The sequence below is a fragment of the Oreochromis niloticus genome, linkage group LG22 (genome assembly GCF_001858045.2).
Source record: "Oreochromis niloticus isolate F11D_XX linkage group LG22, O_niloticus_UMD_NMBU, whole genome shotgun sequence".
In the NCBI taxonomy this organism is placed as follows: Eukaryota; Metazoa; Chordata; class Actinopteri; order Cichliformes; family Cichlidae; genus Oreochromis; species Oreochromis niloticus.
In genome coordinates this window covers 21,982,319-22,009,748 of record NC_031985.2, presented here as the reverse complement: position 1 = coordinate 22,009,748, position 27,430 = coordinate 21,982,319, and the positions used below count along the sequence as shown (strand labels likewise).

Sequence of the window (27,430 nt, the reverse complement as noted above, 5' to 3'; positions counted from 1 at the left end):
TATGATTGGAAATACAGTATATAAGACAAAAACAATTTGTACGATTCTAATGAGCTTCAATGGCAATATCTCTTTCTTGTCTTTTCTTTAAGTCGTTATCAGGAATAGTTCTCCAGCACATTCAAAGCTTGGATGTCGGCTGCCTTTTACTCTGCTTTTTGTCAAGATTATTCCGCACTGCTTTAGTACTTCTGAGGAGGCCAATCCATGACTGATGGTATTCCAGTGTTTGTGTTTCTATCCCAGTGTGCTTTTACCGAATTGGCAGGGTGTTAACAATCAGATGCTTTCTTGATGGTATTACGTGGTGGATCAAAATCCTTTTCTGTGTCTGTAATTTCATCAATTTTGACAAGATCCCCAATATCCTTAGCTGATATGCAACCCCAAACCATGACAGAGCCTCTGTCATGTTTTACAGATGGCTGTAGATGCTCACTGCTGACCTCCTCTGTACACATTGATAACGATTTGAACCAAAAATGTCAAATTTGGGTTCTTCACTCCTTCAGACCTGTTGCCACTGATTTTCATTTCAGTTCTTGTATAATTTGGCACACCTCAGTCTTTTCTGCCTGTTTCCCTTCTTTAAGAATGGCTTCTTGGCAGCTAACCTTCCACTGTGACCATTTCTGAAGAGGCTTCAGTGAACAGTAGATGGATGACTTTCAGATTCTGCTCACTTGCTGTAGATAGTTTTTCAGGCCTGATCCTTGTTCTTTTGCGCTCCACTTGTTTCATCTGTTATATTTTTAATGAAACACTCCACACCACACCGAGATATCCCACGTTTTCAGCTAATATCTCTGGCAGTCACCTTGTTTGTGCGACAATATTATATTATAGGTCAAACTGGGTCATCTGTGTCTCTTTTTATAAGTTCAGCTTAAGAAATTGGAATAAATGATGTGCTTTTGTAACAGCCTGCTGGTAACAAAGTGACTAAAGATACAATTTAAACTTCTTTTTTTTATATACTTAATGATTCATGGTCAGTAGTAGGTGGTTTAAGAAACAAAAAGGCATTTTTCTGAAAATGAGTGATAAAGGCAGGCTTCAGGTAGCCTGATGAGCTGGGGTGGCTGTAACTCAGGAGGTAGAACAGGTCATCTACTAATTGGAAGGTTGGCGGTATGAGTCCTGGGCTGCTCCAGTCTATGTGCCAAATATCCTTTGGCAACATAGTAACCCAAAGTTGCTCTCCAATGCATTCATCAGAGTATGAATGTGCGTGAATGTTAGATAGTAAGCAATTATGCATAGAAAAAAGGTGCTTGTATGAATGGGTGAATAAGGCAAGTTGTATATAGTGCTTTGAGTGCTCAGGTAGACAGAATAGAAAAGAACAATCCAATTAACATTTACAACTTTAAAAAGACAAACTCGGTTCAAACAATCATGTGCTTACTATGTCAGATTGGAACCTGTTGTTGTTTTCCCAAATGGCCATAGGAGGGCAGCACTGATCTAACACATTTTAAACACTACTGATATACTGTAATTGGGCACCTGATTTATGTCCAAACAGAGGTTCATTATTTTTCAGTAATAGCAGACATTTAGCAACAAATCTATCTTTAACGGGCTCTCACGACCGCACCATCAGTATCTATCCACGCTACACCCAAACAAGACTACGTGAGCAGTGCTGCTGTCCTGGAAAAGCTTTGTGTGCCACAAAGGGTCAGCGGTTAACAATAGAGTCACGAGTTATTTGGCTAGAGGCCGCTCAGCTCCTGCGAGATCAGACTGCATTCCTTCTCCAACCTAAGTGCTTGGTCATATGGGGTCACATGGGGGTCATTTGATTATTTGGGTTTCCTACTGTATGCTGTAGGTCTTTACCTTTTAGTATAAAACACCTTGAGGTGACTGTTTTTGTGATTTGGCACTATATAAATAAACCTGAATTGAACTGAATCTTAAAAGCGAAGGAGAAGTAATTGTGGTGGAAGTGAAAATACTACTACTACTACTAATAATACTAAGAACGAAATGTGAAATGTTATTTTCACTATATCTAGAGCTGAATGTCAAAGTTCAAAAGTGGAAGCACTTTGAAATTCTGGCCAATTAAATTGTGTTTTTAAAAAATTGCACTTATGTGTATCACTCACTCTGCAATTCCCTGCTTGAGCCATGGTAGCAGAGGCACAAGTAAACATTACTCTGACCGGGGGGTCCTTTCTTAATCGACTTAATCAGTGAACAATAACTGCATTAATGAATGCAGACTCATGCTCGGCTCTTTCTAATGAGAGGAACGAGGATTGTGAGAATGTTTGAGCTTAAGTCGAGCGTGAAAAGGATTGTCCGGTGGTATTTTTCTTGGCTGCCTCGTCTGGTCAGATCAAAGATCAGCTTTGAGCATATGAACTCGGGCTCACTGCTCTGGCTGTGGTCTAGACCTTGTGATTTGGCCACAGCACCAAATGCCCTCACCAACTTTGTGACAAACCCGCGTCAAGAGTTCGGCTGGAGGCCGAGCATCATCTTTCACTCGGCTTTCGTGTTTGATCTTCTTTTCCCTCCTTCTTAAGTGTCAGGATGTTTTCCTTTAATCACTGTCAGGCTTCAGTGTGAGCTCTTCCCAGGTCTTGGCATGTCAGCGTTGTATAAGAATAATGTGACAGTTCAATGATCCATGTAGAGTAATTTTCTTATTGCTTATGTCTGTTCATAATAAGCTTATACTGTAGGGTTAAGCAGCTGAGCTATTCTGCGCATTAACACTCAGGAAAGTTACATCGAAGAGCCTGAACGTTGTGAGCACTGAGGCAGAGATACATGATCAGTTTGTTCGTATGCAACATGGTGCAAAAGCTACCATCAGGGGCAAAGAAGGGATTCGTTTAATTCTGGTGCTAACCAACGTCACTCCTGAAAATTTGAGGCAGTAAACCTCGACAAAGACTTCATGCTTGCAGTGATTGATCTTCTAAGTTATGAAGGTATAAAATAATTCCCATCTCAATTAAGAAATTTATTTCATTCCAACTATGTACCTGGGATTTAATGTATACTCTTCTATTAGTTAATATTTATTCAGCAAAAAAAAGAAGAAGTGATTCTGCAGTTTCCTTAATGAAGCTGGTTACAGGGTACAGCTGTGTTCCCGATTCCCTTCTGGTTGAATCAGGAATGTTGCAGTTCATGAGCCTCTCTTCACGTGAGACCTCCTGGATCTTTTAATTGGAGCCTATTATGTCCCTTTAATTTTTTTTGACTCCACAACAGTAGATTAGTATGATTCACAGTTTTAAAAAGTCCCTATTGGCACATGCAAAATCAGAAGCTGAAAAAAAAGCTCATACTCTACGGATTTTTATCAAAAATACAAAAAAAAAGCAAAACAAAATGTTAAAATAATAATTAAAATATGGTGAAAGGTGAAAGATTGTAAGTCTTGTTTATTTTTTAAAGAAAAATATTATCCCAACTTCTCAGTATGATCCACAGCTGGAGAAATGCTGTTTTCTCTCTTTCTTTTGATTGGCTGCCTCTCACAAACACATTTGAGCAGCAGGTGGGCGGGGCTGCTCGCAGTCAGGCTGAGATAACTATATTTACTCTGTAGCGTTCAGTCTATCATATTTGAGTTTTTGAGACCTCTACGTCACCATTGTGATTTTTTTCCCCCTGAAAAACGTGATCCATACGATCTGACAGCTGCACTGCTACTCTGACTGAAACTGCACAAAAATGTCAAATGCAGCAAAAATGATACAACTTCAAACTCATATAGGTGTTTATAATAAAGGACCGATCTCTCCTTTAAGCCCTTAACCGTTTGTTAAATAAAACGAGGCAGTGCGTGTTCTCATTATTTTTAGAAATCAGACACAGTGTTAACATTTGTGTTACTTTGTGTGTGTGTGTGTAGTCTTTTTTTTTAGCTCGGGGATTTATGGTTCGGGATTGTTTTTGACTGATGGAAGTGAGGTAGTGTCTACTGTGTGCCCCCCTCTACCCCCTGTGAGTGTTAGTAAAATGCTGCAGGGTCCTTTGAGGAGCCTGCTCACTCACCTCTATAGTGGCACTAAAAGTTGCAGTAAGTTACAAAGGAGCTTTTGACTGGTTATGAATGGACCACTGAGTGATGTCTCTACCCACCATGCTGTCATTTCCTGACTTAGTCACAAGGTGTTGTGGTTGACACTTTGGCATATTCATACGGTTGAATGGCGAGCTGTTACATTGATTGGAACGGGGAAATCCGCCTGCTGGTCTTTTTTCAGTGTCTACGTGATGGTTGGAGTGTGCAGCTCACCGGGGGTTCTTGCTCCAAACACAGCGCTGTTTGACAATGTCATTTCAACTCTCCGAAGACTATAACCAGACTTATCACAACAACATTAACCCAGCACAACAGACGCTATATCAACAATTCGACTGCCCTCTTTCCCTTGTCCTCTGAGGTCTTCCCTTCAAGAAGGGATCTGTGTTAAAGAGGAGACGATACATGAAAAGCAGCAGAGAAACGAGATTAAATAAAGACAAACAAGCGTGCTGTCTGGGAAAGCCATTAAGTGGTGTAAGTAAACGTCGGCAGCGGAAATAAAAGGTTGAAGGGGGTCGAGCGGAGCAAGTTTGCGCTGTACTATGTGTGCCGCGCATTTGCTGATGCGAGTATTTTTACGTTCCCATAGATTCCCTGAGTGACTGTCGGCTCCTGGAGCTCAGTGGGCTCTGTGGAGCGTGAGTGTATGCTTTGAGGGGTGGAAGTGTGGTGGAAAAACAAGCATAAAGGGCAGAAGCCTCCTAACACTGAGGCCCCTGTAGTCCACTCTGGGTCATCTCCAAGGGTAATTCCAGCTTCACACCAGAGTTGTTTATGAGTGCCACCAAATCTGTGCATATGAGGGCGAGAGCTCTTCGTCGTGGTCAGGTTTATACATTTGCGCCTTCGACCACCCGCTGTCCTCGCTCAGCTGTTGTTTGTTGTCACGGGGCCGCCTTCAGCTCAGAGGCCACTGCCCGGCTCTTAGTGTTGATTACTAGATGAAAGCAACGCTGAAGAAGGGTACTGTAATAGAAAGAGACGGGGGGGTGGGAGTAGCTTTGCCACAGCGAAACTTTGATTTTTAATCCCTGAGGGTACAAGTAAAGCTGACATGTCTGTCAACAGCTTTTTCTTGGGTTGCTGCTGGGCCTCATTAGGACTGCTGAGGGGCGGAGAGGAGACCGGACTAAAAGAGAGGGTTGGAGTGTAGTGGGGATTCCTCCTACAGGATGTCATTGTGGGGTGGGAGTGTTAGGATCCACAATACCCTACTGTTATGTAACCATCTTCCCCCACTGATTGTCCTTTATCTTTCTCTCAGTCTCCCCTTTGAAGTCAGAAATACACATCATACATTTGCCTGTTTTTAAAAGGGGCTGTGCTGTAACTTTGCACCCTAAATGTTATCCCTAAATTAACTTGCATAGTTTTGACTAGTTTGCGTGCCTCTCCGATGATTGTAATTTCAAATAAAACCCGTCCTTACCCCGTCTAATAAACACTGTGATTTCTAACAATCAGTATGTCTTTAAATCAGTTATTTGTAAAACTTCCAATCACAACTTTGTCATACTTGGTTCTAGCAATCAGCTTTTCTATGCGAAAATTCTGACCGCCATGTTACTTTTTCACTCTGTTATATCACCTTGACTTCCCCTGCAGGTATCAATAAAGTTTATCAATTAATAACCAGATTACATATTGCAGCCCAAAGGTCTATTTAAATGCCAATACTAAAGCAAAAAAACAAACAATACAAAATAACTGTTTGAACCTTAAAAGCAGAACATCCATTGGGAAGAGTTCACCAGTCATCACTGTAAAGATCAGCTGTCAGCTGGTCTCTATATGAGATGCTAGTAAAGAGTTAAGGATTATGTGATATTATGTTATGTAATGAGAGCGAGCCAAGGGAATAATGTCGAGATTTTTGACTTGTGAAAGACTGCAGCTGCATTCCCACGTTTCATACCACCGACCTGCATGTTCCATAAACTGCTGCATGACAACTGACAGGAATGCACATAGTTAGCATGAGTAACCTGCCTCTGCTATTGTTGTAGGACAACGTAAAACTTACACCATGCCGAATGTATGTTTAGGGCAGGCTGTCAGTTTCTGTTGTTGAGAGTGCGGTTTGCTTTTATTCAAGATGAATGATTATATACTTCACTCGCATTCAACAGCACAGGACAGAAGTAGATGTCAGAGGTGGAAGTGATGAGGTAGTGGAGGGAAGAAACAAAAAGCAGGTTTGTTGTTCTTCTTTTTCTCCTTGTGAACATTTGACCCAGTGCTTGTTTAGGTTTAAAGAAAAAACTCATCATTGTGAATTATATCATTATTCCCTGATGTCATTTTTTTGGCCGCCAGATGATACAGTCAGGCCAGCAGGAGTTTGGGGACTACCTCACATTGCATTCCTCAGAGGTCCTCCGACAGGTGATGTCTCTATAGGGCACAGTCTCCATAACCCTATATTTGTGTCATAACCACAAGCCCCTCTGTGCTTCACAGTCATAGATTTAGAAAGCTGTGTCCATGGAGCTGTAGCGGTCTGTGGTGATCAGTGTTGCTGTGTCGCAGAGCACCTGTCTCTGCTGTCCAAAACTCCTGTAGCCATGGATTTAAACCTCCTCCCACAATAAACACAAGTGGCATTTTCACTTCAAGGAAAGTCAAATTAAACTTTTGTTGTTTGAACACTTTATCATTGGAAAGCAACAACGTAATCAAAATGTGTGCAGGAGGGGAGATTCGTTTTTGCTGGGAGTGTAATGCTGGATCAAAGTGTTGGTAATCATCAGGGGTGGAAGCAAATGTTTTTTTGGTGAAAAGGTCAAATTTTCATGAACGTTGCATGTAAAAAATGCACACTCAGGTGTAAAAACCAACTAATTCTGGGTGAAAGTTTTAGTGAACAAGTTCCAAAAAAAAGAAAAAAGTATAAATATAACACTTTTAAAAATGATATTGAATTGTGAATTGCACTGATCATATAGTTTACCGTATATACATGCATATAGATACCAAGAGATGAAGGTATGTTTAATGAGAAAAAAGAAAAAAATGAAGTTGAGAGCTGTGAGAAAACGAGGAAACAGATGATTACACACTGGTTAAAATACTGACAGGATGACCATGGACACTGAAGTCAGAAAAAATGAGTCATGCCGTTACCAAAACTACCTCTTTACTGATAACAATGACTGATAATATCGTGTCGTGATCATTGCGATGACTTCAGAGTGTAGAGAGAGGTAGAGCGCGCAGTGATGATGACAGGGAAGGATTATAAATACAGATATATAGGAGGCATAGAGGTTAGTGGGGGAAAGAGCTAAAAGTGATGAGTGAATTAGAATAAAACAATAATAAAACACACTGCTGGACATTTTTCTAAAATAAACAACAAACATTTGAAAAATAATTTGAATACATTTTAGATATATTAGAACGGACACAAAAAGACCCTAGACAACTTACACTTCATCCCCAGACTGACTGATCACTCCCACCCTAGACTCCATGTATATTTTTTGGAAGCCTCACAGATGGTGTCCGGTTCACTTTTGGTACTTGCAAACTGTTAGCAGCATGTATCATTTACCAGCTAACTTTGCTGCTCTGTCAGAGATCGCTCACGGTTCCCGGAAAGCGTCATTAAGAAAACAAAACAGAAAAAGTGCACCTCTAGTCGCTGAGAGCATCCCACGCTCGTACCCATCCCGTGCGCAGAGTCCTGCCCGCTAGCGTTTCTGTTTGTGCACGTCAGCTCAGCGGAGAGCGGGCTTCTCACCTTCGTGCGCGTTTCCAAATCAAATGCAGATATCTGGTATTTCTTCCAGCTTTTTTTCTTCTTAATTTTATTATTATAATTTTTTGGGGAGGGTTCCTCGTCTGCAGTTCTTGACATCACGCTGATGTTCTTTACTTCTGAGCTCTCCACCCAGTCAGGAGCGCTGGACCAGAGAGACGCACAAGCAGGGGAGAGCAGGCTGATGTTAGCGGCTGTGGTGAGGCTCTGTCTGCCAGTTTAAAACTAAAGAAACAGCTAAGACTCGTTTAATGAACAACTGTGGCTGCTGGGCTCGGTTTAGCGACCATGGATCCGCTGCACGGCCGCTGTCCTCGCGGGTTACTTGTTTTATGAAGTGTGCGCAGGAACAGATGCTTCACTTGATTGAGCCCTGATGATTTTTTTTGCAAAGTGATGGCAGGTCGTTAGCAGCTTGCTTTCAGTTTTCTCGGAGTTGGTGTGTGTGCGTGTGTGTGATTACTCTCTGCACCCCTCTGATTACTTCTTACACCTGACTGTTAACAATGATCGCCGGAGGTCCCGTTTCAGCGCGACTGGCTTACACATCATCTACTGTGCATGTGCATCTCGTCTTTTGCGGCCGCGACTTTATTTGCAGATAACTTTTGAATCTGAACTCAAACCGAGGCTGTGGACTAGTTTCAGTCGGACTATGACTTGGTCCAAACTTTGCTCTGCGCTCCTGCGGATGATCCAGTGAAACGTGTCAAGTTGTCTGTAGTTTAATCGCGACAGCCTCGAGATGTTAGGAAGTCCATCAAACAACGGCGGCATCAGGATGCTGGCGCCTCCGGCTCCGAACGACGAGAGGCGGGTAGAGTTTGTGGCTCTCACCGCCGTCCAGACGGAGAGAAGCGAGCCGTCCACTCCGGAGCGCGGACACCCGTCTCACCGCACGGGTCTGCTGGGCACCCCGCTGCCTGGACCGCCCGGACCTCGGGCCAACATGTCCGCTTCAAGCAAGCGCTACAGAAAGTTGCAAAACTGCCTGTACAACGTGCTAGAAAGACCAAGAGGATGGGCATTCATCTACCATGCATTCATGTAAGTGTGTCATCGCTTTAATTTTGTGTGTGTGACACATTAAACAACAACTTTATACAAGTCTCAAAAAGTTTGGAAAAAGAAGGAAATGTTGGACTTCCCAGTCCAACCTTTTGATCTCTGCGTGCCAGCAGTTATTAGATAAATTTCCCAATTAGCCAACAGAATTGCTTATGCGGCAATTAGCCTGGTCATATGCCATACATCATCTCAACATGGGGTCTGCTGTTCAATTTCCCCTTGTCTCTGTCTCATTAAATCATCAGGGGGACTTATGATGTTAAATTTAATTTGCTCAAATCCACATGGGGGAGTTTTTATTTTATTTTTTTTTAAATCGTAGTAAGTTTGTAAACACTTTGATGTCTGTCTTAAGTTTGTGTTTTGTAGGTTTACATGCTTCACTCAAGGCGTTGAAAAGTAAAAGTGTGAATTATAATGATAATGATTAATAAATTTTAAAAAAGCCCTATTAAGCAATAGAAACTCTCCTCACAGGTGAAGTAAGAACTTATTCTGAACCCTAACACCGGAAGCCTAAAGATGAGTTCTACAATTAAAAGCGTGTACTAAACATAGATGTGAAACTAAAGCAACTCCCCTGCTGCAGAAAGTATTAAGTCAGGGCTTTTAAAGGAGCCTGTATGGCCATATGTTCAAGAATGTATATACAACATGTAAACACGGGGAAAGTATGAGGTCACTGCTGGTGGTGCCGGTCCCCTCTGACACACCAGCAACTTAAGAGTAGTATGTGAGACATAAGTCACTCATTATATCAGGACATAAAACCCAACTGAGTCGGGTTTTTACCCTCTTCACGTCTCTTCAATTAATATACCGTTTGAATTGTATCTCATTAGAATTCAAAGCTGCATATATATGTTGGCCTAAATGTCTCACTATATTTCAGCGTCTTTTAAAGTCAAGCATAGGGCAGCTGTGCACCGGCACCTGTCTCCCAGCTGTGTCTGCGGCTGGCACGTAGTGGACAGAGCTTCATGTTTGGGAGCTCCTCGGACCGGGTCGTGCTTTCTGCGTCGTTGTTTAGACAAGTGCAGCTGTCTGCCTGCCGGTGCCATCATGTGTTTATAACAGAGGGAAATCCCACTTCAGGGCAGTGATTCTCACATGTCCTCATCCTATAGTGTCAGTATATCAACAAGAGCACGTCAGTAAATGCTACAGCCCTACTTTAACCCACTCCACTTCTCTCCAGTTGTTTCTTCTTATGCCATTGCTACAGGACTGCGAGCATGCATTTCCAGCACACACGGGACTACGTGTCATGCACCTCTTCCACCTGATGTGTTACTCATTAAGAGCGATGGCCTTTACAGGGTGGCAGCCTGTGACATTCTCCTTGACATTACTGGGGTGTTGGAGCGAATCGTGGCTCTGCCATTGTTGTTATTTCTCTGTTAGAGAGGCAAAGCAGGCACTCGGAGGTGCCCAGATCGAGTTTCAGATGTCATGGCCTCATAGCTGATTTTGGAAGCGAGTTGCTCCTGTGGCGGCCTATTTTACGTTGACTGCAGAATGTACCTGAGAATAAAATGCGCAAAGCTTTTCAAGAAGCCTTGCACTAAGACGTGAAATATATTTGCTGCACATATGTCTACCTGAGCGCGTCATTCCCACGGTACTTCATCCGTCTCAGCTGGGCATTTATTTTGATTAATTACATGTGTGTTGCTCTCCAAGAGGAGAAGTGTGTGAAGAAAACTCTTTGTACAATGAAGCTCAATTAAGGCCGTGTTGATCTGTTGTAATTAAATTGAGCTATACACTGCTGTGTAGGGTACTGTGCTAACTTTCCCTTGATCCTTTAATTAATCCTGTGTTGTAACAGGGGACCCTGGAACAGATGTGTTGCTTAGAGGGCCTCTCTTTGCAGCTGTTGGAGTGTGCATGGAAAAACATTGAAGCAGGTCTCCACTGTAATGACTCCTCACGGACGTCCAATGAAGTCGTCCTCTGTTTTGTCAAACCTGCAAACACACACAGAGAGATTTTGCCCTTTAAATCTTTGGTTTTGGTTAGTGTTGTACATGTCTGGATCTTGAGTGTGTGGGATGGAGAAAACATTTCTCACACACTCTCTCCTGCAGATGTAACAGCAGCTGATTCAGAGCTGACAAAAAGTTCTCTTCTACTCTCCATCCTTTGCTCGCCTCTTCTATCATCTTATCAGATCTCTTTTTTTTGTGTTTACTAATTAAATAAAAAAGGGCGTGAAGGCAGGAATTTGTTAAAAGGGATGATAGCATTCATGGAAAGTTCTGTAATAAACACAGAGAGAGTTCCTTTGCTCGTAAACTTGGTCGGTTGTGTAGACGGCAGACAGGTTCTTGCAGAGGCTCTGGTTCAAATGGTGAGTGGAGCCTTTGAACCGTGTTAAGTTTGGCGTGCCCTTTGATAGTCTTTCCCTTACTCGCTGTCAAAGCTCAAGACCTCTTTGACACCTTGAGTCCCACAGCTTTATTTCAGCTGCAATAAATCTATAGTGGCAGCTGTTATGGTGTTTAACTCTGTTAAAGACCAGCTGCCTGACAAGAAGCCTATTTGTTAATACTGTCACTAATGATTGTTTTTGTTAATAATTAGCCTGTAAGATTTTCAAAAAATTGCTTATTTTGCTAAAATTGTGTAAATGTCCCATCACAGTTTCCCAGAAAACAGGGAGATATTTTAGCCAGCGCCAACACATGAGGTCTGTTAGTGCTGCGGCAGCCCAGTGTTACATATACATATATGTGATTATATATGTGATTTTCTTCTTGGGGATTAAGGCACTTATCGCTGACATATGACTCATTAGGGCAAAATGACTTTCATTTGAATTGTCCAAACTCTGTTTTTGCCTTACGTAATATGTAAGCATGCCATACAAGGCCCGTTTGCACTTTTTCACATCTGCGTTTTTTATTTTTCTAGCAAAATATACATAAATGGAAGGTGGCTCAAGACTTTTGCACAGTTCTGTGCTCAATCTTAAGTCTATGGTTTGGTGCAGCATTCGGACTTCATTCTTAATATACAGAAAGAGTGTGTGAGGATGGACGGGAAAAAGAGACTGAGCATTGGCCAGCCAGAGTGATTGATTGGCTCGAAGGAGGGCAAAAATATACCAGTCATGTATTATTGATGTCCTATAGTGAAGGAGCAGAGATGTGCAGGAAAAATATCACATGGAGGTTTTGGTTTGAGCTTGTGCAGTGTCATCACCAAGTGGAATTGAGAGAAATGCCTCTACAAGTAGTTGCTTCTATGAAGACCTCTTTGCAAACGCTCCATGTAGGACTATTAGCAGGTTAAAAGACACTTTCTCCTCTCTTTTCTGGCTTTGCTCAAGTGCACTCTGTGAAAACAGTAATACAATACCTTTTGTTGCTCTGCAGATGCTTTGTCAAGTCATAGAAACAAAACAAAACCTGATGAAGTCAAAGGGGAATCACCAGGCTTATTTTAGCAGTCATCTGCAGGATAAAAATGACCTCTAAATATGTAACTCATATTTAAGTCCACCTGCCTTTCTTCTTTGCTCCCAACCTAATTACAATAACTGCTTGAAAGCTTTTTTTTATTTGTAAAGATGCAAAGATGTCAAATTTCCACATTAGCTTACAAAATATCCAGTCAAGCACAAAAAGTGAAGGTGTGGACTTTACTAACAAGGAAAGACAGGTGAGAGAAATTATGGAGAAGTATTCGTAGGCCTTTCAAAGGCCTCTCCTGCTTTACCGTTCCTTTTTAAAAAACAATGTAACCCTTTTAAGATGACTTTCTTCTAACCCACATTACATTACATCTGAAGGGAGCTCACTTTACTCTTGCAAATGTTAATGTTTCTAAAGAAATGATCGTTAATCTATCAGATCTGTAAACAATCATTTCCAAAGCAAGCTTAATCTTTGTCAGATGAACCACTGAGACTCCACGCCATGTATGAATATCTTTACTTCAACCTTTTATGGCACAAGCATCAGTGATGGTGTGTGTTTATGAAAGCTTGAGCCTAAAGCCACATTATTTATAGATGTTAAGGGAGATACGGCCTAATGCTCTCCATAACCTCTCCACCGATGTTTACCCAGAGCGCCTGTGTGGCTTTAGTTAATTTTTCACACATCTTTTCTATAAACAGAGCAGCTCCACACCGAATGCATCTCGCAAGCTTTTTCAGCTAAAGGTGAATTGCCTTTGTGACATTATTAAACTCATTTAGCCCAGACAGCTTGTTGATTGAATGTGCTCCCTCTATCCCGTCGACTCTTGCAGTTTTGCCTCCTTCTGAAGCCACTTTGAGCCAGCTAATCTACTTTCTCACCTGGCTCAGGGAAACCGCGTGGTCCTTTTTTCCCCCAAGTTTTCAACCACGCGACACAAAATCCGCTAAAATCGCCGCCCTCCAAAGAAGCACTGACGCGTTTGATGCTGGACCTTTTTTTATTATTAATAGTTTGAGTAATGCTGGAAAATAGCTTTTTGTTGGTTGTTTGCGTTTTTAGCTTGCACACAAAAGTGTTTTTTATTGATGACTAAGGAAGAGAAAAAGAAAGGTGAGAGGGAAGTCTCACCAGAGCGAAGTGCCATCGTGAAATGGTGTGGGGAGAGAGCTACGCTGCACTTTTAACCTGCTCGCGGCTGCAGATTAGATGCTTGGTGTTCGTTTAGTGCTGCTTTTGTTTCAATCATTTCACCTCAGCATGTTGTGCAAATTCTGCTCCATTAGGAATATCTGTATAAGGATCTAATATAAGAATGTCTCCTCCTTCACTCTGTCCGTGTCTCCTTTCATGCTTCCCTTTATTCCTGTGCCAACAACATCTTATTTGCAGCACTGGCCTGTCTGCTAAATGACTTCCCCTCCCTCACGTCTTCATCATCTCTTTTCCTCCTTTCTGTGTTTGCTTAAATGGGAAGGATACATATGTAAATACACAAATACGAGTCAATAATTCAAGACATTTGTCAGTTAATTAATGAAACTTCTTGTGTTTATAACTGACTTCCTGTCTCATGTGACAGCTTAATGTTTTTCTTTAACACGATAAAGTAAAAGTGATTATCTTTTGGATTTTGCCCAGAAATGATGATTTTCTCTATTTTCTGACATTTTACAAACAATCATAATCTGATTGCCACTCGAATCATTCGATGAACGGTGAAATTTGTCACCTTTTAGCAAAACATGGAAGATTTTGAAATAACCTTCATCGATGATGTATGAAGGTGAGGCTTTCTTCTTCTATTGTTTTCTGTCTTGTGTTTAGACTCTAGCCCCCCTAAAACGCGGCTTCTGCTGTGCTTCTCTGAAAGAGCATCTTTTGCATTTCCTCTGATTTGATTGAAGGAGGAACCAAAAGCCATCTGAGCTGCTAATCAGATTAAGCCCAGAGTAACTTCATTGGGCAGGAACTCGGAGAACATGATTTTGTCTGCTTTGTGTTCTTGATATTTTTAAGGCTGTTTTGGGAAAATGCAAGTGGTCATTTCAACTGGAGATCAGTCTGATCTGGTGTGGCCTGGTTTCCTGTAAGAACAACAGTTTGTCATCTGGACTGTTTAAAGAAGATATTGTGCCTTATACATGAGAAGCTGTAATCAAAACATCAGTCCTGCATTTGCAAAGTTGTCGTTTCTGCAGGCCTCCAAATCTGCTGTGAGAGGTAAACCATCCAAATATTTTATTGAATTCAAGCTTCCTGTTTTTTTTGTCCATAGCTACAGAATAACATAGCACCAGATATTTACCATAGAAAAAATTAAAGGCCTTAGCTCGCGCAATTTTCTGGATAATGGATTTTTTAAAACAGCCCTTCATTCTTCCCTTGAAATACATAGAAAGCTAACAGACAGACTCAAATTGTCAAAGCTTCCTCTCAGATCTGAATTCCTGTAAAGGAATAATGCATATTTTTATTTTTTTCAGGCGAATCCTCCATGGCCATATTTAAAATTTTTATTTTGAAGAATTGAGATGGAACAATCCACGTGACACTTTAAGAACGTGCTGCCGCGTTACCCGATGTTGACCTTCCATGCTTTAAAGGTTACGAGGTCTTCCCCAGCCCTTTTACACCTAGCCCACGTGCACCTCGGCTTCTCTGAAGTTCTCATGTCATGTGTCCTGACGTCTCTTTCAAAGGCCTGCCACATTCCGGAGCCACTGCTTTAACCTCCTTGGGTTTATTTTTCCACCGAGCGGCTGGGTACCCACTGACAGCAGCAGCGTGCGACAGAGGGCAAGAAGGAGGAAGAAGCAGGAGAGAGATTCATTCTGGTTGCTAAGAATGAATGATAATAATGATAATGTGATACTCTATTGATCCCTGTAGGAAAATTCTGTTTCCCCTTGTCCCCTACTTCAACAGCTACAGCTGGCTGAGGTATAAAATGTTGCTCAAGGACAATGCCAGTTTGGCAGATGCTTGCTGTTGGTGACTGATATGCTAAAGGTTGGCTTGAAAAATATGAGAGGACACACAGTGCATACCCCCAAAACAGCTGAAATGAATAAAAAAAAAACCCACCCATGCTTTGGAGAGTCAGAGAAAGACATTGGTGTTCATAGCCTGATCGTCCTTCAGAGGAAGAAAGAGCTTGTATCAGGACATGTGATTAGTGTCTGTGTGGAGGTGGAAATAGGAAAAAAGTGGAAGGCAGTGAGCTGGAGAGAGAGGAAAGTGGAGGTTAGTTGCTGTATTAATTTCTCCTTTCGGGGCAAAATGTGTCTCCCTGGGGAGGGGACTGTCTGTCCTGGGATGGCCGATCAGGAATCAGATTTCCCTCCAATAACCAGAACTGCTCCCTGTGCTCACTTCCACCAAGGAGCAGGACAAGTGCAAATACACACACACACACACACACACACACACACGCACACACACGCACACACACACACACACACACACACACACATACCATTATGGTCAGGGGGAAAACAAACTACTGCTGTTTATTTACTCAGCAGTGCAAAACATGTCAAAATACTGAAGGTGAAATCCAGCACACACACGCACACACGCACACACGCACACACACACACACACACGCACACACACACACGCACGCACATGCACACACACACACACACACACACACACACACACACACACACGCAGCAGAGACCTTGAGCCACCGACACTGATTTTGTTTTATTCTCTTGGAGATAACTGACTAGTAGGGGTGTTGACACCATCTAATCTGCTGTAATCTGTGTTTATGTAATGTTATTGCCGCGGAAGCGTGCCAGGAATACTGTAACATTTAGACAGGAGGATTCTGAGGGGAATGCCAAGAGTTTATTTTGATTATTCAAGACCCTCTAAACACTCCAGTTCTGCTTTGACAGCCAGGAAAATCCAAAGACGGCCTCCTAGCTCCAGTTTGCTGTATGTCTCAGTACACAACGCGCTGTATAGTTACAGAAATTTCTGCAGAGGTGGTGAATCTGCTCAAGTAGACATAGTACCGGAGCTGCAAATACTGACAAATTGATATGTCATTTTACTGTAGCTGTTATTCAAACCAAAATGCAGTAGGTGGTGGGGGCGGGGGGGTTTGAGCAGTTGTCTGGGATTGTTGCCAAAGTATCCCCCCTGCGTAGGGGGATACTTATATCTGTAGTCACTGAATTCAAAACACAACACTCCTACTTCTTAGGATGATCGTCAGTGTAAATGTAACTATTTTAATTGAAACATGAATATTAGATTACTGCTAAGAGCAAGTCTTCTGTTAAAATAAATGTTGGTGCCTAATAAATAACAGTGCTCCTCTTTCTTTATGTGCAGATACATTTCTGTGCACACATTGAAGTTAAGTGGGGTAGCTTCAGTTTGATTTCCACATTCCATCACATGTATGATAAGTTAATTATTAGATGTCAGATAACTCACTTGAAGGGCGTATGAATATGTGGAAAAAGCTGAAGCCACACTTCAACAAACACATCAACACACAAGTGACAAAGTCATTACGAGACTTTAATAATTTAATTCTGATTTGCATTAGATTTAAACATAGTTTTTTCTCTTTCTCTTTCATGTTCTCTGAGCCTCATTCTCATTTTGCCCTGATTTTAATTAAAGCTGCACGCCACCAGTTTCTGTAGGTGAAACAGACCAGTTTTTTCAATTCAACCAGCCATGTGAAAGCTGCTCTCTAAAATCACTTGCCGTTATCCACTGAATATACTTACTTTAAATATGATTGTGCACAAAAGCACCGTGCACCTTCTACGCAGCGACAGACCCAGCTTGCTCAGTGTGTGAACGCGGACCCGAGTTCGGGGTGATTTTCTCCTGCGACTGCAAGTCCTGGCGATTTCAGTGAATGCAGTGAGCAGGTTGAATGTGTCCATAAAGGTATTCTGTGCGAGTGTTTAGAGTGCTTAGGAAGCAGGGTCTGTGTGTCGCCAGCAGCTGCGAAGACCATAAAGCAAGTCGAAAATAAATCAATAGCTTTAGCCATTATCTCTCGGCAGCACACTTAAAGCCTCAGCCTAATGGGTGGCTGTACCAGCGCACCACAGATGATCAGCAGATGCTGAATAATGTGGAAACTAACTGTAGCTAACCGCTGATAAGAGATTAACATGTTAATTTATATGAAATGTGGAATAGCCCGTGTCTCCTTATCTTATTTACTGAATTAATTTCAACAGCACTGAGGCATTCGTGGATAAGTGAAGGGGGATAGGGGTGAGGACTTTAACTGCTGGCGAGGGAGCAACCCAGCCTCATAGAGGTTTGTGAAATAGACTTTAAATCTGTTGTTTCATATTTCTGGACGTGAACTTCCCAGTTTATTTCTTTTTGCTGGGCACAAATTTCCCGTCCTTATTTCTGTGGCCCATAACATATATTTATATCTGACCGGTCTCCTGGTTTGTGTCCATGTACACAAAATGAATATTTCCATTTTTGAAGGATGAATGAGTCTGCATTTAGAGGCTCATTGCATTTGTGGGTGGCGTGAAAGCTTTCAAGGTTCACACTGGAGACTGTTGTGTTTTACATTTGGATCATTTTATTTTGAAAATATTGTTAATTATTACTCAAAAAATGCTTTGTTAGGGCCAGGCATCAAAATGATGTGATTAAACTTGCTTTAGGTTCAGATACAACGGCCAGTTAAGGAAACTGTACACATGAAATATACGTCCTGTTAAATTGATTTGTCAATTTGCCATGAGACTGGAAGGAAGTGAAATGAAAATGTACAGCAAAAACTTCTTGTTATACAACTCCAATTAATTAGATTACCTGTGGCTGATTTAGAGTGATCAATTAAACCAGCATGCATGTGTTTGCACTGTGAGGACCCACGCTGGCACAGGGAGAACATGGAAACTCCCCACAGAAAGGCCAGCCGGTCGCTTTGTCTTCTTGTGAGCCAGCAGTGCTCTCTTCACTGTGCTTCACAAATTTAATATATTTTATTTCATATTTAAAGTCAGAATTTTCAGATTTATGTAATCTGCTAATGACTGAAATAATCAAAAACACGAGATTAAGCAGAAAATAAACATAAATAAAAAATTGGCAAATGATTTATAAGTGAATTATCACGTCAGTTCAAAATCATAAAATATATTAAAGTAGTCCTCATCAAACGGAATACTGAATAAAGCTCTAACGCGCTCTCGTTCATGATGTGCATCCCTGCACAGAAGAGATGGATGGATATCTCATGGATGCGATTCGGTCACAAGCATCTTCGGGATATCACGCCATGTCTCGCTGGCTGCTGGTGTTAGATTTTAGCCTCTCTCCACGTATTTGTAACTTGAACCAATCAGGCACGTGAGCACTTTTCATAACCTGTAGTTTTCGGGATGCGGAGGCGGTGTGACTGTGCAGTCATGCCTGATTTGTATGCATGATTATAAAGGTGCTGTTGCTGTTTGGGATGAACCTTGGCCTTTCTTTTTCTCTCCCCTCTCTTCTCATTCTGCTCTGTCTCTTGTAAAGGCCGGGATAGCCCGTGTCTCTCTCTCTCTCTCTCTATTTCTTTCTCCTGTTGACCCTGCCTGGCTGCACCCGCATGCACAGCCCAGCTTAAGAGTTGTTAAGATCATCTTAATTTATAATGGCAGTCACTATAAACATGTGAGGAAGCAGCACCATGGAGATGGAGCTCAAACAAAATCACAATGTAAGACAGTATTTATAAGGCCTGCCTTGTGTGCAAAAAGCCGGGTACAGCTGTGTGTGTGTGTCATTGCTCATATGGTTGAAAGCGCATGCTGTCAGAAGAAGTCTTGATTGGCACTTTTGCAAGACATGTGTGCATTCATGCAAGTGTGTGTTTATCGAGCGTGTGTGTGTGGGTTTGCCTGCACGTGTGTGTGTGTGTGAAGGATTGGTTAGTTGTGCTGTGGGCACACCATAAACAATAATCAAATGTTAACGAGAAAGCCATAATTACGTCATGCTGGCTGTCACTCTGGTGAGATTGTTTTCTTTTCCTCCATTACACCCTGCCACTGCTCTCAAATATCTTATTTGCAACTGCTTCCTTTGATCACAGCACCATTTTTTTCGTTTCCTGTTCGACGGTTACTTTTTCAGTTCCTGTTGTGATATATTTGCTTTTCTTATCTTCGTGTCTTCATCAGCAAGTTTTGCTTCCGTTTTGTCATTTGCGCCTCTTCTCAGTTCCATGTTATCTGTGCTTTTAACCTCTTTCTGCTTGTTACGCGCTACGTGAAGTGATTCTGTGTCAACAAGTCCCACTGCAAGCTGAGGAGGAGGGGAGAATTTTCGTTAGTCAGTTTGCCCCTGTTTTCAAACTCTTTGCCCCCACTCCACCACCCCACAAGCTATAGATGCTCTTCTGCATGGCTTCTTTCGCCCCCTAATTCACCTTCCCCTTCTTTTCAGCAGTTGAAGGTAATGAAAGATTATTGATGACGCAAGATGTCAAGACATGTTTTCTTGCGAAAGGTTAAATGCAAACATAAACATAAAGCTGCCAAATCAAACTGTCCTCATTTTTGCATGTTTTGATGTCATGCAGGACTGACTGAAGTGAAGTTTTTTTTCACACTTCCTTTGCAAAAAACAGCTTTCAGAACTACAGCTGTACACACACATGCATACACACACACACGGGGAAAAAGTAAATCTGTCTCTACATGCATGCATGCGTGTGTGAGAGTGTGTGCGGACTCTCTGGTCTTGTCTTGGCCCCGAGATTAAAGCAATGTCAGCAAGTGTGTGATGAGACCTCACAGACGATGGCTAGCTCTTTTCCATTCTGGCTCTCCTTGTCTCGCTGTCTCTCGTCTGTCCAATCCATTATTCAGCCACCTCTTTCTGTCTCTTGTCTACTATTTTTTTCTCATTATCTTTCTCGCTGTCTGACTGATACTAACTCCTTGTGGTCACTGCAGTTCCTCCTATCTTAATATATATTACTGTACTATATCTATTCTCCCTCTCCCATCCTCCGTCTCTTCTTAGCGCTCTCGCTGTCTCTTGCACACTCAATCATTTTGCCCTCCGACTGCCAGACCTTGTGGTTTCCTGTGATGTGCAAGCAGTGCGCCAGAGTTAACATTACTGGGGGGAGCAGGATGAATACGACATGAAACTGTGTGATTAGAAATCCACACTAAGCTGTCAAATCTGTAAATGAATGTATATAAAGATTTTCCATTTTTGCTCTATAATCACCTTTATAATTTTGTGGTACAAGATTTTTTTAATGACTCGTTCACAGGACCAGCAAAAGCACGATTTTACTGAAAGTTTTATGTTCTGATAAAATAAAATTGTAAAGAAAGAAAGAAACATTAAAACCGCTGATGCGTGACGTCAGTAACAGTAATCGGTTTGTTACACTGTAGCGTTCTGCTGGGAAGCTTTGGGTCCTGGCATCTATCTGGATGTTGCTTTGACATCTGCCACCCATCATTGTTGGAGACCGAGCACACCTTCTTATTGTAAGGACAACCGCTTCCCCTGCAGGACAGTGTGCCCTGTCACACTACAAAAAACAGTGCCAGCCAAGCTCGAGAAACACAACAAAGAGTCAGAGGAGCCAAAGGAGCTGCCATACACCACAGGACTCCCCCAGAAATCCACTTTCCAGTTTGGTTCAAGTGGTTCAAAGTTGTGTTTGGTAGCACTAGAGAACTGTAAATATTAAGCAGGTGGTTTTCTACCTTATTGGTGTGCGAATATTCAACTGGGATAGAACCTCAAGTCAGATTTCCAACTTGGAGAGTAGGAGAAGAAACACCAGACCCATCTTCACAATCCAAGATGGCAGCAGTGCATGTAAACAGTAGTAAAACTGTAAAACTTTGTGCTGCCCGTGTGCAGAATTTGTGGCTCGCTCAATGATCCGCACGTGGAACAGTGACCAGGCTCTAGCCGTGAACGTGCTGCAGCGGCGTCGTCATTCCCAGCTGAGAACACCCAACCATCTCAAACTAAAGTATAGAGCTTTACATTGATGTGTTGGAGAATCAAGTTATTCGAGCGCCCATAAATAATATGCACTTATAGTTATATGCACACCCTACAGTGCCAGTATGTGTTCCCAGAAGCTGCAGAGGTTAAGTCGTTAAGCTCAGGGCAATTTTCATAACCTGAAATTATTTCTAAACATTAATGTAATGAACCCTGTTCTAATTTCATTCAAATTTGATTCAGCACAAATTAAGCGCTACAATGTAACATAAGCTTCACAGCTTACTATGCAGCCTCTTCACTGACTGTGCCATGCTTAGCAAAACTGGCACTGCACATAGTTACTGGTCCCAGTACAGAGACTTGCAGTGTCGGCAGTTTGAGGAAGAATCTGAAGGGACAACAGAGAAAGAAGAGCAACCTACCACGTCTGGGTGGCAGGAGAGCTGGAGTAATGTGGAGGTATGCTGAGGTTCAGTATAGGAATGAATAATGCAGACGAGTGTTATCTACTCTGCTATCATCTAATTGGCTGTAATGAGTTAAAGAGGGGGAGCACGTGTAACTAAGAGGCCTGAAAGTGGTCCATTCTCAAGAGCAGGGGAGAGTGAGAGAGAGAGAGAGAGAAAAAGAAAAAGATCAAAATTGAAAGTCACAGAGCAGCTATGGATAAAGTTACTCAAACATAACTTTCTCGTATTTCTGTTTCAGCAGCATCACATAATCAGTCCTCTGTATTAATGTGAAGGGAAATGTTGAGTTTTGGGGATTTTTACTTGTGTTTGCATTTCCAGCCCAGCAACATGAAGGAGGGACTCTGTGTGTTGGACCCACAGTGGGAGCTTGATGACTGCTTTCCATCCTGCTTCATGTTTTTGTTAGTCTGTAGGGGGATGTGTGTCAGAGGGAAAAAACAACACTACACTGCTCATAGTTTAGATAAATGTAAGAGAAATTAAAAGAAAAAAAGGCCCTTTTTTTAAAGTAGTGCACACATGCTTTCTTCGCTATATTCGTTCAACAAAGGTCAAAAGTTTTCACAGAGTGGTTTTGGTGTTTATTTAATCAGCATCTGTTTACTCGAAGTAGTACAGTGAGGAGCGGTGCCCTTCGCCCTACAAGTATAAAGCCTGCTCTGACTGTGCTCTTTTACCCACTGTCTCAGATTGTGATATTGCTCAGTGTACAATGAAAAATTATAACCAGCCCAGTGTTAAACTCTCAGTGTTGCCAAAGATGTTTGTAGCTAGTGGCGCAACTCAGGAAGTCGTTATGGAAAATGGCAAAGTCCCTGCATATGTGTGGTATGTCTGTGTGGAAAATAGCTTCACTGGAGGGTGATGTACTATAAGCCTTTTTCAAATGGCTCTGGACTCTGTCCTAAAATTACACATAGAGACACTGACAGTTACACAAAGCCACGCAGAGGCACACAAAGAAACATTCGGTGTGACAGCAAGCGATAGCTGAGGAGTAACACAGCGCAGCCCCTCCGTGTGATGCGACCTGGATACATGAGTTTACCCATAAAAACAATAGAACCGACATTAATAAATGAATAGTGAGACAGACTCTAGTTTTTCATTAGAGAACTCATCACACCTATAGCTGCTACCCGTCTGTCCCGTTTCAACTCAGAGGCCACCATCAAAGAGACTTCATTCTGCATTTTTAATTGTGATACAATTTAATGCATTTGAAATCATTTTTAGTTCGTTCAGACTAAACTAGCAGAACGATCTAAACTCATTACAGAGACATTACATTCCCACAGCTTAAAGAAAAAGTTGATGTGTCCCAATTATGTGCATTATTTTCATATATAATTAGTGGTGGTGATACTGTATTTAGCAATATCGCCTCACAGCAAAGTCTCGGGATCGAATGCACCTCCTCTGTGTGTTGCTTGCTTGCTTTATCTACCTGTGCCTGTGTGGACTCTCCTCAGGCACTTTGGCTTCCTCCCACAGTCGAAACACATGGATGTTATGTTAATTGGTGGTTCTAAATCGACCATAGGTATTAATGCAAGTGTGAATGCCTCTATGTGTTGGTCTAGACTGTTAACCTGTGCAGGATGTACCCTGCTTCTTGTCCCATGACACCTTAGATAGGCTTCAGTAGTGCACTGTGTAGCGCTGTGTGATGGGTCGTGGAATGTAAATGTGCCGGTTGCTAAAGCGCTTTGGGTTGACTTCTGTGTTTAAATGTGGTATAGGCTAGAAATAAAATAGATGTGATAGTCAGCCCACCTCTAGCACCGTGTTGGCTTTAACAGTGCATTTGTTTAAATCACCTATGTCCATTTGGGTGCTTATTAGAAATGACCATTGAGTGGGAATTTTGTGGCGATGGTGGTGTCTGCTGTGTAGCCAAGATGGTGATAGTTGAGAATGAGGAGTGTAAAGTATTTCAGCCATATTTTTACTGGTATATGAATGCCATCCAGCTACTAGGTGCGCTGCATGGAGCCGTATTTGCCTTTAAAATAGTAAGTATGAGTGCAAAGCATGCAGCAGCATTGAGACAGCGCGTCCTTCATTTGACATGGAAAACCTGTAGCTGTCTTTTTGTGTCAGTTTAATAGAAGGCCAAAATATTATGCTGCTTCTCAGTGATTCCAAGTTGCTGGAAGCAGTTGGAGTGCGGGCCTTTCCTGCAGTCAGTCGTGATTAAGACACATAATGTGTCACTACCCAGTTTAGCTCCTGCAGGATGGTTTTACTGCATGCCATTGCTCTTGTTTTTCCTCACTTCACGTTTCTGTAACTCCCTTTTCCATTAAAAAATAAAAAATAAACAAAGCAGTGGATATATGCAGTTTTTTTTAAAGTTCCTGTTTATTCAAAGAATTCATGTTTGTATTTTTTTTTATTTATTTTTTTTTGCTTAATGGGAGTAGTCTACTTTAGGTCATGTTTGTGTGGCTGTCAGGTCAAAGCACTTACAGATGAGGAAATGTGAAATAAATGGTAGTTATCTTGATGAGCCTGACTGATATACTGACAAATATATAATTTAATAGATGTAATGACATTGGCACTAATTTAGGGTCAGACCAACAAAGTATTATTAACAGACCTGTGTGACTTTAGGTGAGGTCATTGCTCATATTGCAGTTCTTTAAATGCGCTCAAACCTTGGTAATGGTGGCCCCAGCTTTACTTCTGTGTAAATCCCATCAGCTCCTTCTTGAGATCCGCTGACCACCTCAGTTGTGTCCCACCTGTCTTCACTTTCTCACACTCTTTGCCTCAATCCCATTACACCGAGTTCAAATGTTACAGTCACAGCTTTCTTTGTGTTGTTTCTCAATCCTTGAGAGCTGCCCCTGACCCTTTGTAATCCATCACTGGAGATCCCCGCTGCCGTAGTAACCAAATTAAACGTGTCACAGAGTAATGATGATTGGCCTGAAATTCAGTCATAGCCTCGGTCAAGGGGGGGCAGGGGTATCTGTAGAGTAGTGTGAACATGTGTTTTGAGTCACGGGGATGTATGCCCAATAAACCCCTGTGAAGTCAGGTGGTTTTCTGAGCAAGACTAATTTCTCTTCTGGGAGAAGTTTTCAAGATATCCAGGAAAAAATGTAAATGTTTGTTCAAAAACAAGGTTTCAGCAAGCACCCTTAATCAACCTCCAGCCCCTCCAATGGAAGCTGTGTGAAAGCTGAGCTCGTGTTGGTGAAATGTCAGCGTTATGGAAGCACACTGGTGTGTGAAGTGGCTGCCCATACACCTACTAAAGGGTTTGTAGGCACTGTGCTAATTGGCCTGCTCCTGGTAACAATACAGCAGCTAAATGTCAGGGCTCCCTCAGCACTTTGTCTCCATGCTGGTTGCTTCTCAGTTCTGTATAATACTCTTCATTGATTAGAAAAAACCCCACTCAGGAGACAATAGACCCCGTGAGTTGGGCTGGAGTGGGAGGTTGTGTGTGTGGGAGTGTGGGTTAGTGTGTAAGCCTGATTATAAGCTCATTCAGGTCACTATTTTCCAGCTTAGTGGATACTTTATGCTAATATTGTTTATATAAATCTCCCAGTTTCAATTTTCCAGCCTCTTTGTTTACAGGAACATAAATCTTATATAACGCATGCAAACAATTTTATGCTGAATTGTCCAGATGTAAAAACAAACAAACAAACAAACAAAAACACACTGAACTGATTTCTTTGATGTGAAAACATCTCAACAATCACCAAGAAAATCATGTGTAATTTCTATCAATCCAACTCTGGTTAGAAAATACACACGCAGGCTTTTGCAGCCCCCATGAAACCACTCTGTCATCATAAAATGACCCTCTGTCTGTGGTTATACTATTATTTCACTCCATTTACTATTTAAAAAGCTGACCACATCAGACATATTTCTTTAGTCTCTAACCATCCGTACTGTATACTGTATATGAATCGTCATAACACTGAGCCACAGGAAACCATCAGAATACGCTGACTCTACATTAGCGCATAAAATGTGTGTGCGTAGCGTATGAGAGGTAAAAAAACAAAAAAACAAAAAACCCTCAGACTTCCAGGATGAGTTAATGCATCTGCACAGATATAAAAGTGTAAGATGACTGCATCAAGAGAGGTTGTGGTGGGTCTTAATTATAGTTCTTAAATCAATTTGTTTAGTGAATCACTGCTGATAATGCAAATAAGTATAAAGAGTAGATAAAAGCAGCAACACAAACAGTAAGCTGTGTTATGTGCCCTACCTTTGTGTTTGCTGCCTCTTTTTTCACCTCTCTTTTCACTTTCTGCCCTCCCTCGCTCTTCAGCTCAGTATCTCTCTCGGGTGCAAGAGTGGAGTAACTGGCGACAGCCCTGGTGCCGTTTAAGGGAGGCTTTATTTACTTTCTGTTCACATCGCTGGATTCTTCTGAGTACACTGAAATTTCTTTAAATGTCACCGAGATACAAGCCCAATTCTAGAAATGTGTGGATGCTGTATAAAATGTAAATAAAAACAGAAGCAATGATGTGCAAATCTCATTAAACTTTATTTTATTCACATTTGAAAAGGGAAAACCAAAAGCCATGCTGCTGTAATAGATGCAGCATGCAGTTTAGCATTGTCTTGCTGAAATATGCAAGGCCCTCCCTAAAAAAGACATCATCTGGATGGGAGCATGTGTTGTATATACTTGCATGTGACTTTTCAGCATCTGTCTTTCCAGATAAAAACTGCCAATTTAATAGGCACTAGTGCACCCCTATACAATCAGAGATGCAGGCCTTTGAATTGTGTGCTGATAACAAGCTAAACTGTTCCTCTCCTCTTTAGATTGGATAATGTAGTGTCCATATTATCCCCCCCAAAAATTCAGATTTTGATTCGACTGGTCTGAGTCAGTTTTCACCTTGAAGAGAAGATGTTGTGTTCATCCACATTGATTACTATGACAGAATCATGCCTGTTTTTAGTGTATTGCCTGCCTGTGGGCCCCAAGATCACAAGAATCAAATACTAATTTTTGACAGAAAAAACTCTTCTGCAGAGAAAGACAAAGATGAAAACCTTCTTATGTCATTATTTGGTTTGAAGGGAGACCTGATTGCAGACCAGGCCATGGTGTAAAAACACAGAAAAAGTAGCTCTATTAAAAGCTGAATGATAGGTCCATGATAAAGGCAACAATAGGTGAATAAACCAAAGAGTAAACATAACTCCAGAAAACAAACTAGGTGTAAGACACTCACACAAGGAACACAAGGAAGCATACAGACCAATTCAATTCAATTCAATTTTATTTATATAGCGCCAAATCAAAACAAAAGTCGCCTCAAGGCGCTTCATAGGTACAGAGAAAAACCCAACAATCATATGACCCCCTATGAGCAAGCACTTTGGCGACAGTGGGAAGGAAAAACTCCCTTTTAACAGGAAGAAACCTCCGGCAGAACCAGGCTCAGGGAGGGGCGGGGCCATCTGCTGCGACCGGTTGGGGTGAGAGAAGGAAAACAGGATGAAAGACATGCTGTGGAAGAGAGACAGAGATTAATAACAGATATGATTCGATGCAGAGAGGTCTATTAACACATAGTGAGTGAGAAAGGTGACTGGAAAGGAAAAACTCAATGCATCATGGGAATCCCCCAGCAGCCTACGTCTATTGCAGCATAACCAA

At 41.8% G+C, this 27,430-nt stretch overlaps 1 protein-coding gene and 1 long non-coding RNA gene across 5 annotated transcripts in view; both read left to right on the top strand.

Moving 5' to 3' along the window:
• Positions 1-27,430, top strand: part of kcnq4 (potassium voltage-gated channel subfamily Q member 4) — a 60,994-nt gene that overhangs the window by 212 nt on the left and 33,352 nt on the right. For 2 of the 4 annotated variants that reach the window (XM_025902326.1, XM_025902325.1), the window contains exon 1: positions 7,574-8,867. The exons of 1 other annotated variant lie outside the window; for it this stretch is intronic. In XM_025902326.1, coding sequence (XP_025758111.1) covers positions 8,566-8,867 — 302 coding nt within the window. In that variant the 5' untranslated portion in view covers positions 7,574-8,565. Of the gene's footprint in view, positions 1-7,573; positions 8,868-27,430 lie in introns of those variants that run through there. One more of the 4 variants, XM_013270644.3, reaches the window with a different exon arrangement.
• On the top strand, positions 9,795-16,637 carry LOC112843513 (uncharacterized). The gene is made up of 2 exons (XR_003215901.1): positions 9,795-14,539; positions 14,803-16,637. It is a non-coding gene; the product is annotated as an uncharacterized LOC112843513 (long non-coding RNA).